At 43.1% G+C, this 18335-nt stretch overlaps 1 protein-coding gene across 2 annotated transcripts; it reads right to left on the bottom strand.

Moving 5' to 3' along the window:
* Positions 1-3439: 3439 nt before the first annotated feature.
* On the bottom strand, positions 3440-17929 carry LOC311222714 (uncharacterized protein). 2 transcript variants are annotated; one of them, XM_084307325.1, is made up of 6 exons: positions 17875-17929; positions 12830-12896; positions 11172-11598; positions 10318-10475; positions 9052-9118; positions 3440-5144 (listed from the first exon to the last, which is right to left on the bottom strand). In XM_084307325.1, exons 3-6 carry the CDS (start codon positions 11527-11529, stop codon positions 4156-4158), a joined length of 1572 nt encoding a protein of 523 aa, XP_084163451.1. In that variant the 5' UTR covers positions 11530-11598; positions 12830-12896; positions 17875-17929; the 3' UTR covers positions 3440-4155. The 2 variants fall into 2 exon arrangements, with proteins under 2 accessions (XP_084163451.1, XP_084163452.1); XM_084307326.1 differs by having other exon boundaries at positions 11172-11594; positions 17875-17895.
* Positions 17930-18335: the final 406 nt, after the last annotated feature.

The raw sequence follows: 18335 nt of genomic DNA, 5'->3' as shown, positions 1-18335 counted from the left end.
CTAGTCCAAATACACTTTGCAGTAGTTAGGTGGTAGTTTAACTACATTCAAATCTCAGTAGCATTACACAAAACATGCTATAGATAGCATTTTTATGTAATGTTTATTTATTTATTATTATAATAAATATTACATCGTTTTTATAAAGGTGCAGAATAAAAGTATTGCCCCCCCCCCCCCCCCAAAAGAAAATATTGATTTAAAATGTTGGCGGGTCCAAAATGAATGTTTAAAAGAAAATAATTAACACTTTAATCGCCGAAAACGCTGGAACTCGTCTTTCCCCGCCATGCTCATTCTGCCGAAGACACCGTAACTCGTCTTTGATATCAATATTTCAAAAATCTGTGATCGAAATCATATTTCTCCTCCGGGGACCTGAGATATACTGCTGATCTCCTCTCAACTCTCTAACGGTTCAAGAGCGCCATCTGGTGGCCGATCGGCAGATCTCCCAAACAGCAAACCGGAAACAGGAAACTGGTGCTCGGTCCGACCACTCGCTATAGCTCCCGGGACTCCATCTTGACACACTGGATAATCGATCGCTCACCCTAACTCAATAAACAACATGATTTGGACGTATATACTATTATATAACCTGGAAATGGATCCGGTATTTCTCCATCCCATAATAGAAAAAATTCTGTTCCACGCTCATCCCCCAACGGCGCGAGGAAGCCACAGTGAATTTCAGCGTTATTTTCTAACGTGTTCCATATAAACTGCTCTGATGATCATATGACCCACACTAGGTGAATGATATAACGTTGCCCACGGAATTATAAACGACCCCCCGCCCATCCGGTCAACATCAGATGATACGTAGTAACTTCTAGAAGTACCTCCAGTTGAAATTTTTTATCTGGCACCGATCGCTACCAAACTGTATTTGATCATCAATATAATGCATTTGGGGCTATAAATCAAGTTCTGAAGAAAGCTGCAGAAAACAATAAAAACATACTTATACTTTATACCATATTTTAGTATGAATATGTGAATGAAAAAGTATAACGTTGCTACACCCTGAACAATAGATATAGGACATTGAATGGGCCATAATAATGTCAATTGAGCAATACAATTTAAAAAGTTATAGCCCTGCAAAGAAGGGGAACTTCTCCATAGACAAATAGAGCTGGCTAGGGGTGGTAAATTATGAATTTAACCATGGCGATCAAAGTGTTAACATGCATCCCCTCCCTACTTCCCATTTCCCCACGTGGAATGCACCGGATTGGATAAATGACGTGCTGGTGCCATAGTGCAACATCTAGTGGCTGATTGTCATTTATAGAACCTTTAAATACATGTAGTTTAACTACATTTAGAGTAGTTTTAGTTTGCCAATGCAAGCTCCAAGTATACTCGTTATTGGCCGCCAGCGGTTAACCAACGAGTATACTCGTTATTTGGTCAGTTTTTCTTTTTTCGATTTTAATATTCTATACACTCTCACGGACCTCAGTGTTATCATTGGAACTCATTCTGAGCCCCCGAGAGTGCAATGCCGGCCGAATCCTGCTAGGTGGCAGTATCGCCTACCCTTTGAAACCTTATTTCACACTGTGTGTTACATTTTATATGGTCCGGGCGGAGAATTTGGATTCAGGCAAGTGAAACGCTTCATTCAAGCACCTTGGAACGCGCCCAGCACACTTGATGCATATTTTGTGCCATTTCATGTCAGGGACCCGATGGATATCAATACTGGAAATCACGATCAGACAATTGGAATATTCATTTTGGAATAACTCCTAGCAAAGGTAAGGACTATATGACATCAATCCTACTTTGATCCTACAATGATTTCACATCGATCGCAACGATCAACGTATGTAGTATTCAAAACGTATGCCGTTGCTGACGATCAGAGCATCACAAAACGACCCCCCCCCCTTTGATGCCTTCATGATGAAACATAATAGTACCTATTATATACCTTTGATTTGGAAATAATATCGTGTCCAGGCGAGCAACGCAAACGAGTTTCGCAAAATGCACATAGCGCTCCATAACTCAGCAATGCGAACGTATACATGAAAAAATTTACAATTTTTTTTACATATTAGACTACAAATAGTGTCTGTCAAATGAACCGGACTATTTTCTCCATAGCTATAATATAGAATATACAATAGCTCCGCAAAGATCGTGAAATGTCGTGAAAATAGGCAATGAAAGCCGGCGCTAGAGAGTAGAGATGAGGCGTGGCTATGGCTTTGTCACTGAAAATAGTTGTTTAAATCTGTGGTAGAGCCAATATTTATTTAAATAGTATATTCCACCTCTGTGAGCCGTCTACAGCATTAAAAAAAACTAAACGTGTATTTAGTGTTATTTATTACATTTTTGTTACTGCAACTTCCTGTAATCACTTGACCTGCTGTAATCCATTATAATCAACCAAGGAAATTGCCTTTTGAGCCCTCCAAGGATTGCAAATAGCAGCGCTTGAATTGATTACATTAACACATTCTGCGCCAAGAACGAGTTAACTCGTTATTGCCCGCCAATCGAATATCACCAACAACGAGTAAACTCATTATTGTGAACGTTATTTATTTTATTCGCTATTGCCATTCATAATTCTGGTGAATTATATTAATATGTACTGTTGGACTGTGGTAATTCCATGTACGAATAAATAAATGATGATGATGATGATGATGATGATGATGATTCATCCACCAAGGCTCTGGGAAACTCTGACACTCTGTCTGCGATTGCAACGGCCCGATACCGCCGCCTGGTGGATTTCGGCCGATGTTGCACTTACTTTTCTACAGGAAGTATGACTCTGTGTCTGTGCATCGGTGAATGTCGTCCAGGCGCAGTTTTCTTGTAACGTGAATCCAGATGAACAGTCGAGTGCATTGAATCGCCTTTGAACCACAAGAATCATTATGCTTTTGGAGTTTATGGTGTCGCCCAAATGGACATACGATCTAGCAGATGGCAATCAAATAATTGGAATATTTTTCCTCCAGTATCATCGGCCAGAGGTAAAAGGAATCTAACAGGGTGCTCCAGTAGCACACCATGTTACCGCGCTGCGTCGCGGGACTCCGTGCTGCGTCACGGATCTGGTTGACTCCGAGTTCGATTCCCGGACTCGCCGTCATTTGCCGAATGTCTCCCCCTGCTCTCTCTCCCGTTTCACCCTACAACTGTCGGTCATGCTTGACCAGAAAAGCGATAAACGCTAAAAAATAAAGTAAAAAAAAAAAAAAAAAAGGAATCTAACGTTAATTTCAGCTCGATTGTCCATTTCTTTCATTGCAATCCATCTGATCAACGTATGTTGTACTAAAGAAAGCAGTTATTGACAATCAATTAATCATAAACGACCCCCCCCCCATTTCCTTCATGCATGATGGAGCATAATATATACCGATCATATGCATTTGAAATTTTTATTGTAGCGTGTATAGGGACGAAATGCCAATCGATTAAGTATAATATGCATCAGGGCCTATAACTCGTGTTCTAGGAATTACCGCAGACCACTCTAAAAACATACTTATATTCACGACGGTATTAAACGACAATGTATGAATGGAAAAATATAACGTTCCCACATCCTGAACGATAGATATTTGATGTCGAATGGGCCATAGTAATGCAGATATAGCTATACTATTTAAATAGTTATAGCCCTGCAAAGAAGGTGAGCGACTCCATAGGCTTACAGCGGTTACATAGGCGGTTGCATAGGCTTACAGAGCTATAAGATGCTCATATTGCATGGTGGGGATTGTGTTAAACTGTGTTCTGAATATCATTGTGGGCGGAGCTCCCATTTGATTACATTAAACTGTGTTCTGAATATCATTGTGGGCGGAGCTCCCATTTGATTACATTTCAACAGCACACACCACAACCACAAATCATGACTCAACTCTATTCCAACCCAACACCCTGCAAAATTGCAATACATAACAGACATCAATTACAATACATGACATACTGCTGTGGACAGGCTCAGGAGCAGTGGGAATTCCATCCAATGCTCAAAACGGATCTATTCCGCTGGTCATCCAGCCGGTCACTGGACTGAAAGCCTTCTGCATGGACATCAGATCCAGGTCCACTGTGTACCGTTTACCCGTCTAGTGCCTTTCTTTCCCGTCTGTCACTGCTGCTGTTTCACTAGTTGTCCTTTGGAGTCGGCTCACTGCTGCTACTGTCCCGACTCCTGTCGTCACCCATAGTCAAACCGCTGCTTGTGTATTCGCAAACACCCGCTTTAGCAGGCGAACCATGCTTTAAATTGTCCATATTGTCACCGTTAAGAGCGGAATCATGGTTTGTGTTTTCTACATGCTTGTCATTGTTTTCAGGCAAACCAAAGATGTCTACAGGCTGGACCATTTCATCCATCTCAAGAAGGTCCAGGGACGACGGGACCAACTCTCCTGGATCAAACAGCTCCTCTTCCTCCTCCTCCTTCCTCTCCTTCATATCATCCATGGCCTGGTCAACAGTGTCTGCAGGGTCTGTTCTGTCCATCTCTGTGCGAGGACTTGTTTCTACAAAGATCTCTGGATGAAACTCTAGCTGGTGTTTCTTAAGGAGGTACCGCCTGCTGAAGACCTCTGTGCATTCAGTGCAGGGGAAGACAGTCTCTCCTTTAAACACCAGGCACTTGTGTCGGTCCTTCTGCTCTTGCTCACGGAAGGTCTCTCCGCAGTCAGAACACCGGTAGCCCATGGCGACATGATCTCTGCGTTCATGGGTGCGGCAACTCTTGTCGAAGACAAACTGTTTCCCACAGAATGAGCAGCTGTAGGGCTTCTCGCCGCTGTGATGCTTCAGGTGATTGCGGAGGGAAGAGGCCCTCTCAAACCGCCGGCCACAGCTGTTACAGGTGAATTCCTTTGGCGGGACGTGCCGGGGCTTGCACTTCTTCTGGTGTTCCAGCAATTTGTAAGACTTCAGGAAGGACTTCTCACAGAAGTTGCAGATGAACTCGGGAATCCTTGCAGGTTTATAGGTTCTCGTCTGTGTTGGGTAGTGTTTTTGTGGTCGAGAAGCATTGATCTTGGTCTTGGTGTGGTTCTGACCTGGTTGGGAAGCGCTGGTGTTGGTCTTGGTGTGGTTCTGACCTGGTTGACTGGGAAGGGGAATCTCACCACAACCTGGAAGACAGATATAGAACTCAATATATTGTGCCACAATTAATAACCATCACTACCACACACACCATCATCATGACAGAGAGAGACAAACTGACAGGACGGAAAAACCCTCCCTTCTTCACACAGACCAGTTGAGTCTTTTAACCTCTTAAGCCCTAGCCATATTTTTTGAAAATTCCCCTAAAAAGGAAGATTGCTCCACTTAATTTGGTTCATTTGCATGTTCCTGGTATCTAGGGACATCTATGGACCTCATGGAATGTATTTCCAGTGTCAGAAATATTGTGTCTGTTACTATGCTTGAGTAAATTGTGATGAACCAAAGGAGAATATAAAATATAATTTAATTTGTTCATCTTTGACGATGAATAACACCATGATAACATTGACCTCATTCAGCACCTTCTTGAGATCAAGTGTACTAAATATCTAAGCAAATGAATAAAGGGCAGATGATTTACAGGGGTTTTGTAGATACAGTACAGAATTTTGCCATCCGGACACATGCAATTTGAAATATGAATAATATGAATATAGAATATAAGGACTTTAAATTACCTTATTATGGCCAAGTCATACATCTATGGATCGGGCCAAATCTCCTCTTTCCAATAACAGAGTTAAATCTGGATTTAGTACCACCAGACGCCTGTTACAGGGCAGCAAAGACCGTAAATGAAATCAATTGTAAGTACAGTTACTTTTGTATAATGTCCATAGCTCCGCCATTTTTCACCAGATTGCAACGCGTTTTTTTGGTAGATGTTCACAGAAAGGTAAAGAAACAATATTTGTTGTATTTTATGGCAATAACGTTCAGGTTTGTTCAACACGAAAAACAACATCAATAATTATTTTCATGCCAGCCGGCTGTGTTTGACAGCGCTGGTGTGAGCTGGGTAGTGTAGTTTTATGAAATGTCTACGTCCATCGAAAGCCCTGGGTCTCCTCTTTCTTAGGACTACAACAATTTCATTGCCTTGCATCTACAGAGCGCTGAGATTTTTATAAACTCATATTTAGATAATAACGCTTAAAATCATTGGTAAACAAACATGCTGAAAATATACACTTTGACTGCTGTTTTGACAGGGTTAGGGTCTTTACTCTTGGCTACATTTAAAAAAGAAACGCAACATTAATTAATATGGACTGTATTGATCTATTTATGACGTGAAATAAATCTTGGCCCGGTATCGGGCCCATCAGGCTTAACACTTTGAGTGCTGCGCTGTTTTCGGGCCCTATCTATTCACTGCCACGCTTTAACACATTGGGTGCCATGCAGTATGCCCATCTTTACCACTCTCTGCCAGTGCTGTAAGCCTATGGAGTGGCTCACCTTCTTTGCAGGGCTATAACTTTTTAAATATTATAGCTATATCGACATTACTATGGCCCATTCAACATTGGGTATCTATCGTTCCGGATGTGGGAACGTTATATTTTTCCATTCATACATTGTCGTGTTAGTACCGTCGAGAATATAAGTATGTTTTTAGACTGTATAGCAGTAATTCCTAGAACGCGCGCTATAGGCCCCGACACGTATTATACATTATCGATTGCCGTTTCGTCCCTATACACGCTATATAAAACATTTCAAATGCATATGATCGCTATACATTATGCTCCATCATGCGTGAAGGAAAGGGGGGGGGGAGCGTCGTTTAGGATTCCTTGATTGTCACTAATGGCTTTCTTTAGTAAGATACCATAAGTTGATCGGACAGATTGCAATGAAATAAATGGACAATCGAGCTGGAAATAACGTCAGATTCCTCTTACCTCTGGCCGATGCGTCTGGAGAAAGAAAATTCCAATTATTTGACATCGATCTGCTAGATCCATTTTCCGTTTGTATGATGCAATAAACGCCTAAAGCATATTGATTCTTGCGTGTCGAAAGCGATCCAATGCACTCGAGGTGTGTATATTGATCCACGTTACAAGATATCTCTGGCTGAGCTTTTTCCCTGATGCACCGAGCGCCACTTCCGGTTTAGAGTGGAGTGTAACTCGCCCGAAATCCACCAGGTGGCGGTATTGAGGCGTTGCAATATCAGACAGGGTCCAGCTGGCTCCCGGAGGCTTCCTGGATGAATGCCAATAACGAATAAAAGAAATAACGATCATAACAACAAGTTTACTCGTTGTTGGCACTCAACGCATGGCGGCCAACTGGCAATTAATGTGTTAAAAGATAGGAGTCCGTCACCTTGTTTGTAGAGCTATAACTATATTTTAGCTATGGATACAATACTATGGTCATTTGACAGTGACTTTCTTCCGGTCAAGATGCAAAAAAGAGATAATTTTTCCATGCATACACTTGCGCGTTATACCGTGGTGAATATAAGTATGTTTTTAGATCGGTCTGGGGTAATTCCTGAAATGCTGAGGAATAGCCTTATAAGTGTATTATACTATAATGTTTCATCATGAATGCATGAAAAAGGGGGGGGGGGGGGGGGGAGTTTTTTGATCGCCACCAACGGCATACGTTGTGGACTAACGTTACACAAACATGTTCGGATCGAGGTGAAGACATGCTTGGATCAACGCAAGATTGATATCATATAGCCCTTACCTTGTCTAGGATGTACCCCAAAAAGAATGTTCCAATTATCTGATCACGATTCCAAGTATTGATGTCCATCGTGTCGCCAACATAATCCACTACACATCATGCATCGGGAGCATTTGATTCTTCTCAATCCGACCGTTATAACCGCTCAGCTTGAGCAAAAAAAAGAAAATGACCCGGAAACATTAGATCTACGCACAGGCCAAGATAGCTTGATACCGCCGTCTAGCTGGATGCAGCCGGTATTGCACTTTGGCGACCTCAGACTCATTCCCTATGGCAGTGGTTGGCAATAGGCGGCCCATGGGCCGAAATTGGCCCGCCAGCAATAATATCTGGCCCGTCAGAATATTTTGAAAAAATATATATATATTTTTATATATATATATATCAGACCGACTATAGGCTAGGCTATATATTTAAGCTATAATGTCCAAACAGAGAAATTACCACCACCTAAAGAATGCTTGAGAGTGAATAACAGGCTATAGGCAGCGAGGTGCAATGTAGCGCTAACATGAATAAAGTCGGTGGACAGCGCCTGGTGCTGAAATAGCAAACAAGCAGTGTGGTATGAAATTAAAACACCAGTTCAGTAAGTAATTCAAAATGAATTTTTACTTATATATAAGAAATATATGACTGTGACGGCACCACACATGTGAACAGTAACAATGCAATTAAACTGCCGTCAAATCGGAGCAAAAAAAGCTGAATCCGCTTCAAGAAGACACGCTACATTAGGTATATAAGAATTAAGAAGACATTCATTAACTAAATTAAAATTACTATTTGCCGGTTAACCCTCTAAAGCCGGGCGCAACACTAGACATGTTTTGCAAAACATTAAATATCTTTGGATCCATTTGTGATAAAGACTTGCTTTATTGTATCGGAATTGGGAGATTGTCATCTCAAAATCAAAGTTTATTATGCCACCTATTCAGCTTGTTTAGTTTGATCCATTTTCTGCCTCTGCCACAAATGTATGTCTTAGTTATAAGGTGGTCCGTCACAGAGTTAAAGAAAATTCACTATCAATTTATTAAATTAGCCATTGTTTTTGGTTCTGGCCCGCCATATGATGGCATGGAAAAAATGTGGCCCGAGGCCAAACTTAATTGCCGACCCCTGCCCTATGGTAACAACAGGCTCCCTGGATGGATAATGAATAAAAATATCGAGAAAAAAAAGGAAAAACGACCCAGAAACATAAAAAGTCGCTTTTGGCACTCTACGTCGGGGCCCAGAAACGACTTAAGTTGTTTTTGGCACAGAATGTGTTAACTGTTTTGATAAAGTCCAGCAACTCCAACTCACCTTCAAACTCAAAGTCCTCCGGCTCCTCCTTGATGTAAACTGTCTCTGCCAAGAATGTCTGCTGGCCCTTTAAGACACAACCAGAGATGTTAAAACAGAAGAAGACGGTTCACAGCATGTAGAAGCAGAGACATATCGGACTAACCAGCAGTGTTTCCGCTAGCATTTCTTTTGTCAATGTGACCGACTTCTAATTTACCGTCCAAATGTAATATCATGTAATACGGTCATAGAGAAATGCATGAAGATGTGGTTAGGCTGCAGCTACATTGATCAGTCACTCAACAGATTTGATGGAAGATATAAGAATTAGAACCTAACATAATTGTGCCTGAACTGTATAAAACTGGACTGCAACGGAGGGCTTTGTGATTGTTGTTGAACTTGCAAATGTGTGCGTCGCCAGGAAGTGATGTCACTGGCAGAACATGCTCTCTCCCTCTACTATAACTTAACTTAAATACTTAGCTAACGTATCTACAGTGTAAACACAACTCAGGATGTCAGTAACTTAACTTAAATACTTAGCTAACGTAGCTACAGTATAAACATGACTCAGGATGTTTTAAATAAATTACTTAAATAAGTGCATCAACCCCGGTTTTGGACAAATGCACAAACGTGCCACCTTATAATATAAACACAGAATGTCAGAATGAGATGGACTGGTGTTGGAGCACTCACACCGGGGTTGCCTGGCCTGTGTGGATGTTGTGTGTGGAAGTGCGATTGATGATGACGTCAAACTAATGCTTGTGGGAAGCCACCAGGGGGCAGCACAGCTAAGTGTGAGTGAATGACTGAATCAATGAATGATTGCATGAGTTAATGGATTGCCAGGCATAGAGGTGCTTTGCATAAACAACAAGAAAAACACATGAATACAATCTCTTTCACATACAATATATGTATATATTAAGAGACCACATACTGAACATTGCATACAATATATATACAATATAAAATGTAGCATGGAGAATTCGGAAGCAGGAATCTAGATTCAAAATCTACAGCTCCAAAGAGTTGTGCTCACTTCTCACTCATGTCATCCCTCATTCATAACGACATCCAAGTGATGTCACACCCCACATACAGGCACACACGGCAGCCTTGGACTGTCAAATCAGAGATGTTTTGTAAATTGGAGAATGCCACCAAACCTTTCCAATTTGATAGTAATTGTCTGCCGTGCGTGCCTGTATGAGTGGTGTGACAATCACCAGCTAGTTCATTTCTCTATTCTAAGTAACCTCTGACAGAACATACCTGGTCCATGGCGGGGGTTGACGGTGCTGGAAGACTGTCCTCCTCCTCTTCCTCATCTGCTGAGGATGATGAAGGACTGATGGGCCGCCTCCAGAGGAGTGTGTCCGCCTCCTCTCCATTCAGCACCTCCCACACCACAGGGAAGGGACTGTCTCCGTCTGGGGAGAGAAGGAGAGAGTGGGCGAATGAATGTGTGAGAGAGGACTGGCCATTCTACAAGCTATAGCTGGTGATTGTCACACCCCTCATACAGGCAAGGCGCTCGCCACTAACGCAGGAGATGCTGGGTTCGAGCCCAGCTCTCGGCGTTGCTTCCGGCTTGGCTGGTCGTTCATACTAATACAATTGGCACTATTAGGGGGTGGGAAAGCCGGTGGGTGGGGATCGGACGTTGTGGACAGCGACTCCTACAGGTCGGTTGGTGCGCCTGTACAGCAGAATCAGGAAGCAACGGGGGCAGCGTGAGCCTCCCATGCGTTACTCCTCGCCGCCGAGAGATCGCGCTGTACAGGTGAAAAGATGCGACGGCTGCCTCCTCGTGTACCGGAGGGGACACGTAATGCAAGGCTTGGTCCACATTGCAGCCGGCCAGTGGGAGTCATGGTCTAACAACGTTCGAGACAGGGGAGGGTAGAATTGGATAATATGAAATTGGGATGGGAGAAAAAATAGAAAAAGAAGATAATTTTTTTTTTATTGGAGCCAATGGGAAAAGCAGCATGTCTGATAATTGGAAATATCTTTTTTTTTACATGTATGTGGAACCTACTGCCGAGTTTGACCTTGTTGACAACAACCTTGCAACCATCCTGGCCTTAACCAGTTGATTCATTCCGTCTTTATTAGTGTCTCACCGATGCTCTGCATCCACTGGTTTTGTTTGCGTACTGTGCAGCGCCACGATTTGGCCGCGCGAGGCTTGGCTGTTCTTCCCGCTCTGTGCTGCTCCGTGCCGTGTCCGAAGAAGGCTGCGTCCGCTCGTCTCTTCTGCGCTCTGTACCGTGCCGTGTTCCCCCTCTGCGTGGCTCGGCGACACTCTGTGGTCTCTGGCGACTCTACCGCGATCCGCCTGCGTTTATACTCTCTCTCACGGGACCGACGGAGCTCCGTCTCCTCCGATGTTTCCTTCATGCGATTCAATCTCTTTCTTTCTCTGTCCTGTTTTCTCCTCCGCGCGACTCGCTTCTCCGTGTGTTTGGGGCGACGTGGCATGGTTACGGTAAACCAGATTTCTCTCCTTGCTGTGAAATAGTTGTTTACGTGTGGCTGGTTGCCGTCTGTCTGGACACAATGAGGATGAGAAATAGACACGTTATGGATACACTATTTAAAACAATGGAATCGCACTCAATAGGGAAATCCAGGATACAATGAAGTTTACTAAAAAACGGCGTAAAACAAAAGAGGAAGGGTCATCATCCGACATCGAGTTGAATGGCATCAGCAGTCTCCTCATTTATGACATGACGTTCACTTAAACAGGTCGTTACCACAGATGTCAGAATCATCTGCAATGTGTTGCATTGTTAATGAGCTAACATTTGATATATTATTGGTTGATGCATATTTCCTCAGATAGCTTGTATATATATATTTTTTTTAATCCACTTTTTCTCCTATTTTTTTTTATATTTTCCTCCCATCCCAATTTAGTCGTTATGCCAATTCCCCCCTCCCCTTCCTGGTCGTTGCGCGCATTTGCCCCCTACTTGCCGGTCTAGGGAGCCCTGAAGTCTCTCACATGCTTCCTCTGATACATAGGAGACAGCCAGCAGCCTCTTTTCACCTGGCAGCGAGGACTCTCATTGGGTGAGTGTAACGCGTGGGAGGGCACACTACCTCACCCAGATCCCTTCCTCGCTGTGCAGGCACCCTGACCGACCTGTAGGAGTCGCTGTTTACAATGACCAGATTACCACCCACCGGCTTCCTGCCGGTGGCACTGCCAATTGTGTCAGTATGACGACCGGCCAAGCCGGAGGCACCGCTGACAGCTGGATTCGATACCAGTGTCTCTGCGGTAGTAAACAGACGCTTAGTCCGCTGCGCTACCCGGCCGCCCTGATAGCTTGTATATTTTGAATTTTAATACAGGCTTCAATAGAAGTCTGGCACCAAGCAGAGCAAACGGTGGTATTCTGACATGATGACCCTTCCTTCTTCTAGTCTCCCGTCAGTTACTGCATCAGCAACCATTGCAACAGGAAATACACTTTTTAGAACATTATTGTTGACACTTTGAAACACCAGGTATGTTCTACACAACACTCTGGTACTATAGTAATAAACTACACAGGCCACTCACTGCTATCCTTTCATTACACAAATTGTATGAAAATAAATAAGATCCCGTCTCTTCTAGGGAGCTATGCCTGGCAAGGAAATGTCATTCGATTCAACATGGTTGTTTATAGATAACAAAGACTCAGCAAATGCATGTGAAAAGGGGCATAATCTTTAAATAGTGGGGGGTGTTGTTGATTTGCAAGCAGGTTTTTATTTTAAAACGTACCTAGATTGGGTCAGGTCACATGAGCCGCGTGTGTACCTGGGATGCAATTTGCCAGCTTCCCCTCTCACTGCAATGAAAGTTTAGAAACCAATGTGTATCTTCTCAATTTAAACATTTAAAAATAAAAAATAATAGCTTTTCAGCGTTTACCACTGCGCAGAATTGAGCCCTTTCCTTTTGAAAGTGCTTATGAGTGGTAACAGGCAGCCATGTTGGAAGAAAGACAACACAAACATTTCGTGCAAAGCCTCTATTGACGGCGTGTCCGTCTGCAGCAACGCACGAGATCATCATCATTTATTTATTATTCGTACATGGAATTACCACAGTCCAACAGTATATTAATATAATTCACCAAATTCCATGGCCGAAAGGAACAGGAAGAAGAACCTGCCCCTATACACATACAACAACACACCGATAGACCAAACAGAATATACCCATTTAGCAAAAATGGAAACATCAACACAACTAAATTAAATCAACATAAATTAATTAATAAAATAAATAAAAATAAAAAAGAACACCACTTCAAAACAAAGGTACCTCTTTTCAATGCAACGTTGCTTACAGCTAAGTTAAGGTCTGCAGACTTACTAACTGTTGGGGAGCCGAAATACCTGATTGGATTTATTCATTATGATTTATGTTATGGTTGATGGTTATATCTATGGAGGAAAATTAGTTGAATGTATGAAATATTGAAAGAAATAATTTATTGTTTTATATAAGTTATGCAAAGCAGACAATATTATGCTATGGATAAATATGAGTTATGATGGACGAGGGTTTATCTAGGTCTGGCTCCCTCTTTGGGTCATCTCTGCTATTACTGAGCCAGGTAGGATCCTTCAATGATTGATTGAAAACGTTATTAACAGATCGCAGAATGGGTACAGTACCGTATGCCACGCCTGAATTATTTTACTAACGGATTTCCAGTTCCGCATTCGCGTTCTGCGCTCTGATTGGCCACTGCCGTTTCTGGTCGCGCCAATCGTGTGACGGCAAGTTCAGCCACCGGTTAAGCTTAGGCACTCTTTCGAAGTTGGTTAAGGTTAGAGTTTGGTTTAGAGCAGGGCGATAGAACACCAGCCCTGATTCCAAACTCTAACCTTAACCAACTTCGAAAGAGTCACCTAAGCTTAACCAGTGATAAACTATTCGTTAGGTAGTTTGCTGCTGTTCGAGGCGGAAATGGGCGCGTCACACGATTGGGCGCACATGTCACATGACCAGAAACGTCAGTGGCCAATCAGATCGCACCAGAAACGTCAGTGGCCAATCAGATCGCAGAATGCGACGGAACTGGAAATCGGTTAGTAAAAGAATAGACGCTCGTTAAGGGGATGCAGACCAGAGAAAGACTTTAGTCTCGTTTACATTTTCAATTCATCATAACATGACATACACGACATACAGATACAGTACTGCTACATCTATACATTTATGACATACCAGATTTGCACATACAGTACCGTTTGTGATACAAAAATAGTCTAGAAAAGAGAGTATATACATTTGACGTAGATTGGGGAAATTAGGGGGACTGCTTTCGTCTGGGGGAAAAGCCTGAAATGAAAAGTAAATACCTGGTTGGGAGACTGGGGAGCGGACACAGTTTGTCTACCGCAAATATAGATTCAAATCATTGTTTACTTTAATTGTTTTATAAGGCAACTCTAAGCATAACCACGTCGAACGAGGGCCTACGCATAACCACTTCCAAAGAATGCCTAAGCATAACCACTTCCAAAGAATGCCTAAGCATAACCACTTCGAAGCAGAGAATATTATGTACAAGGCGGAAAAGACCCTTCGGAGATAAACCAGTCAGAGAGGGCCTTTTCTTCTTCGCTGTACGCGGCCTAGCCAATCAGAGAGCGTCGTCGCAAACAGAGGCTACGGGAAGAAATCACGCAACGAAGACACGACGCGTCCATACCAAAGGTAGCCGCATTTCTGGCAGACGTTTCTGGTCATGTGACATGTGCGCCCAATAGCGTGACGAGCTGTGTCTTTGCCCATTTCCACGTCAAACAGCCTGCAAACTACCTGGCGTTCTATCGCCATGCTCAAGACAAACTCTAACCTTAACCAACTTCGAAAGAGTGCCTAAGCTTAACCGTCGAAAGAACTTGCCGTCACGCTCTAAGACAAACTCTAACCTTAACCAACTTCGAAGAGTGCCTAAGCTTAACCAGTGTAGAAATTGGCGTCGGCCAATCAGAGAGCGTCTGCCAGAAATGCGGCTACCTTTGGTAAATACGCAGACAGCGTCACGGTAGAAGGTTTTAACTTCCGGCAACAGAAACACAGACACGCTACTGATAAAAGAGACATGTTTTGTTGGCAGCTGGTTGTGAATGAATGTTTTCATCGCAATGCTAAACAAAATGGCCCCCCTAAGAACCACCAGGGTAAAAAATCGCGCTGAGCCATGGATGCACACTGAAATACTGACCGCTATGAAAGCCAGAGACAAAAAATGCTCTGAGTTTCGTAAAAGTCAGTCAAAGCTTACCAAAAGCACGAGCAGTGAACTCCAAGACCACGTGACTGAACTCAAACTAGAAAGAAACAGACTAAGAAATGACGTAAACTCCATGATCAAAACTGCAAAAAAAAATTTCATCAATGACAAAACCGAGGAAAACAAAAATAAACCACGTGAACTTTGGAAATTACTCAACAATCAACTAGGCTGCAGTAAAAAACTCAAAACCAGGTTCTCAAACATAAACATAAAGACGGACAACACGCTCATCACAGACAAGCTGGATGTAGCCAATTACTTAAACACTTTCTTCACAAACATAGCCACAACACTGGTAAACAAACTACCCTCCCACTCAGGGCAGTATGGGGTAGAACACATAATAGCATACTACATGAACCTAGGCGTCCACAAAGACGACTTCAAACTGGAAATAGTAACTACAGATGAGGTACTCAAAAAACTGAGCGCCCTCCAACCAAACAAGGCCACTGGCCATGACAACATCCCCTCCAAATTCCTCAGAGACTCAGCAGCAGCCATCACCCCAGTCATCACACACATAATAAACCTCTCCATAAAACAGGGACACGTCCCCAAGGACTTCAAAATTGCGAGAGTAACACCCCTGCACAAAAAGGGCAGCAAATTAGACCCGGGTAACTACCGCCCTGTTTCTATCCTTACATCCATCTCGAAAGTCATGGAAAAAATAGTATACGAACAGATCGAAAAGTACCTCGCGGAAAAAAATCTAATCTACGAATTCCAATCTGGCTTCAGAACATCCCACTCCACTGACACATGCCTTCTCTACTTGAACGACCACATCAAACAAGAGGTGGACGCGGGCAAATACTGCGGCATGGTCATGCTGGACCTACAAAAGGCCTTCGACACTGTCAATCACACCATTCTGATTGACAAGCTAAAAGCAATTGGTTTTGATAGTTTATCAGTGAGCTGGATACAATCCTACCTGGAGGGGAGGGAACAGATGGTGGAAGTAAACGGTACCCTATCCCCCCCCCTCACAGTGAGCTGTGGTGTTCCACAAGGAAGCATACTAGGACCGCTACTATTCCTAATTTATGCAAATGACATGTCGTCAGCTTGTGACTGCAACTTGTTCCTGTTTGCGGACGACTCAGCCCTGCTGGTCTCTGACAAGAACAAGTTACAGGTTGAAAAAGCCCTCAGCTCGGAACTAGGCAAAATCTGCATATGGCTCGCCGACAACAAACTATCATTACACATGGGCAAAACAGAGTCCATTCTCTTCGGTTCAAATAACAAACTCAGCAAGACCGACGGCTTCTCGGTTACAGTGGGTGACAATATTATCACAAGGAAAGATGAAATTACCTACCTGGGTTCCATCCTAGAGGCTAATCTTTCCTGTGACAAAATGGCATCCAATGTAATAAAAAAAGTCAACCAACGAACGCGATTCTTGTACCGGATCTCCTCTCTGGTAAACAAGAATACCCTGAAGACTCTAGCAGGAGCACTCATTCAAGGGTACTACGACTATGCTTGCACCTCATGGTACCAAAGCACCTCAAAGGCACTAAAAAACAAATTACAAACATCTCAAAACAAGCTAGTCAGACTACTACTTGACCTGTCTCCTAGAACCCACCTCACCCCTGCCCACTTTGACAACCTAGGATGGCTTAGAGTAGACGACAGAGTACAGCAACTTGCAATGGGCCTGGTCTACAAGATACACTACGCGACAAAGGTACCCATGTACATGTCAAAATACTTCCCAAAGGTCAGTGAATACCACGATCACAACACCAGAGGGAGCTCCACAAATCATGTAAAACCCAGATTCGGCTCAAACAAGGGACTAAACACGTTTCGCAATTATGCCACATCAATGTGGAACGCCCTGCCTAAAGCTGTAAAGGAATGTGAATCACTACCCACCTTCAAAAACACTCTCAAAAAACACCTACGTGAGACTGCAATTCGAAACTGGCCCCTACAAATGTCCTAACCTAGTTGTACAGTAAATGACCAAGTAAGGCTTTGTCAACATTCCAATGTACAGTGTAAAATGTGTGTGTGTCCCCTACCCAACCCCCCCCCCCCCCCCCCCCACCTCCAATGTACAGCCCTCACCCAACCCACCCAACCCCACCCCACCAACCTCCTCCAATGTACAGTTTCTACGCCAAATGTATATACACTCCTTTTCTGGACACTTTTGTATCACAAACAGTACTGTATTTGCAAATCTGATATGTCATAAATGTATAGATGTAGCAGTACTGTCTATCTGTATGTCATGTATGTCATATATGTTATGATGAATTGAAAATGGGGGACCCTGGTGTAAACAAGACGAAAGTCTTTCTCTGGTCTGCATCCCCTTAACAATTGTATGTATTGAGATGTACTGTACTGTACCCATTCTGCAATCTGTTAATAAACTTTTCAATCAATTCAATCAATCATGCTAACGTTAATGTTAGTGGTGTGTCTGTGAATAAAAGAAGCCATAACAACCCCAGGAACGTAAACGTCCAAATCGTCTTACCTCGACTCATTTGGATCGGGACACTTTCACAGCTACTGAACAGAACAAATCCACGACCACAACAAAAATGGACGATAGAACAACGATCCTTTAAACTGCGCGTGCGCGACGTGCGTAATGACGACAGTCAGTGACGGGAGAGAAAAAAAGACTGGGAAAACAATGGATTTGTATTTATTTAAGGAATCAATTTATGTTCACCAAATGTCAACCTTTTTTGTATTTGTATTAAGGAATGGCGTTGTGCATGGTGGACGCGGGCAAATACTGCAGCATGGTCATGCTGGACCTACAAAAGGCCTTCGACACTGTCAATCACTCCATTCTGATGGACAAGCTAAAAGCAATTGGTTTTGATATCTTATCATCAGTGAGCTGGATGCAATCCTACCTGGAGGGGAGAGAACAGATGGTAGAGGTAAACGGTACTCTATCCCCTCACAGTGAGCTGTGGTGTTCCA

The sequence above is a fragment of the Notolepis coatsorum genome (assembly GCF_963971535.1).
Source record: "Notolepis coatsorum genome assembly, chromosome: 2".
In the NCBI taxonomy this organism is placed as follows: domain Eukaryota; kingdom Metazoa; phylum Chordata; class Actinopteri; order Aulopiformes; family Paralepididae; genus Notolepis; species Notolepis coatsorum.
The sequence above is the reverse complement of the archived record's forward strand: the minus strand, read 5'-3'. Positions and strand labels throughout refer to the sequence as shown.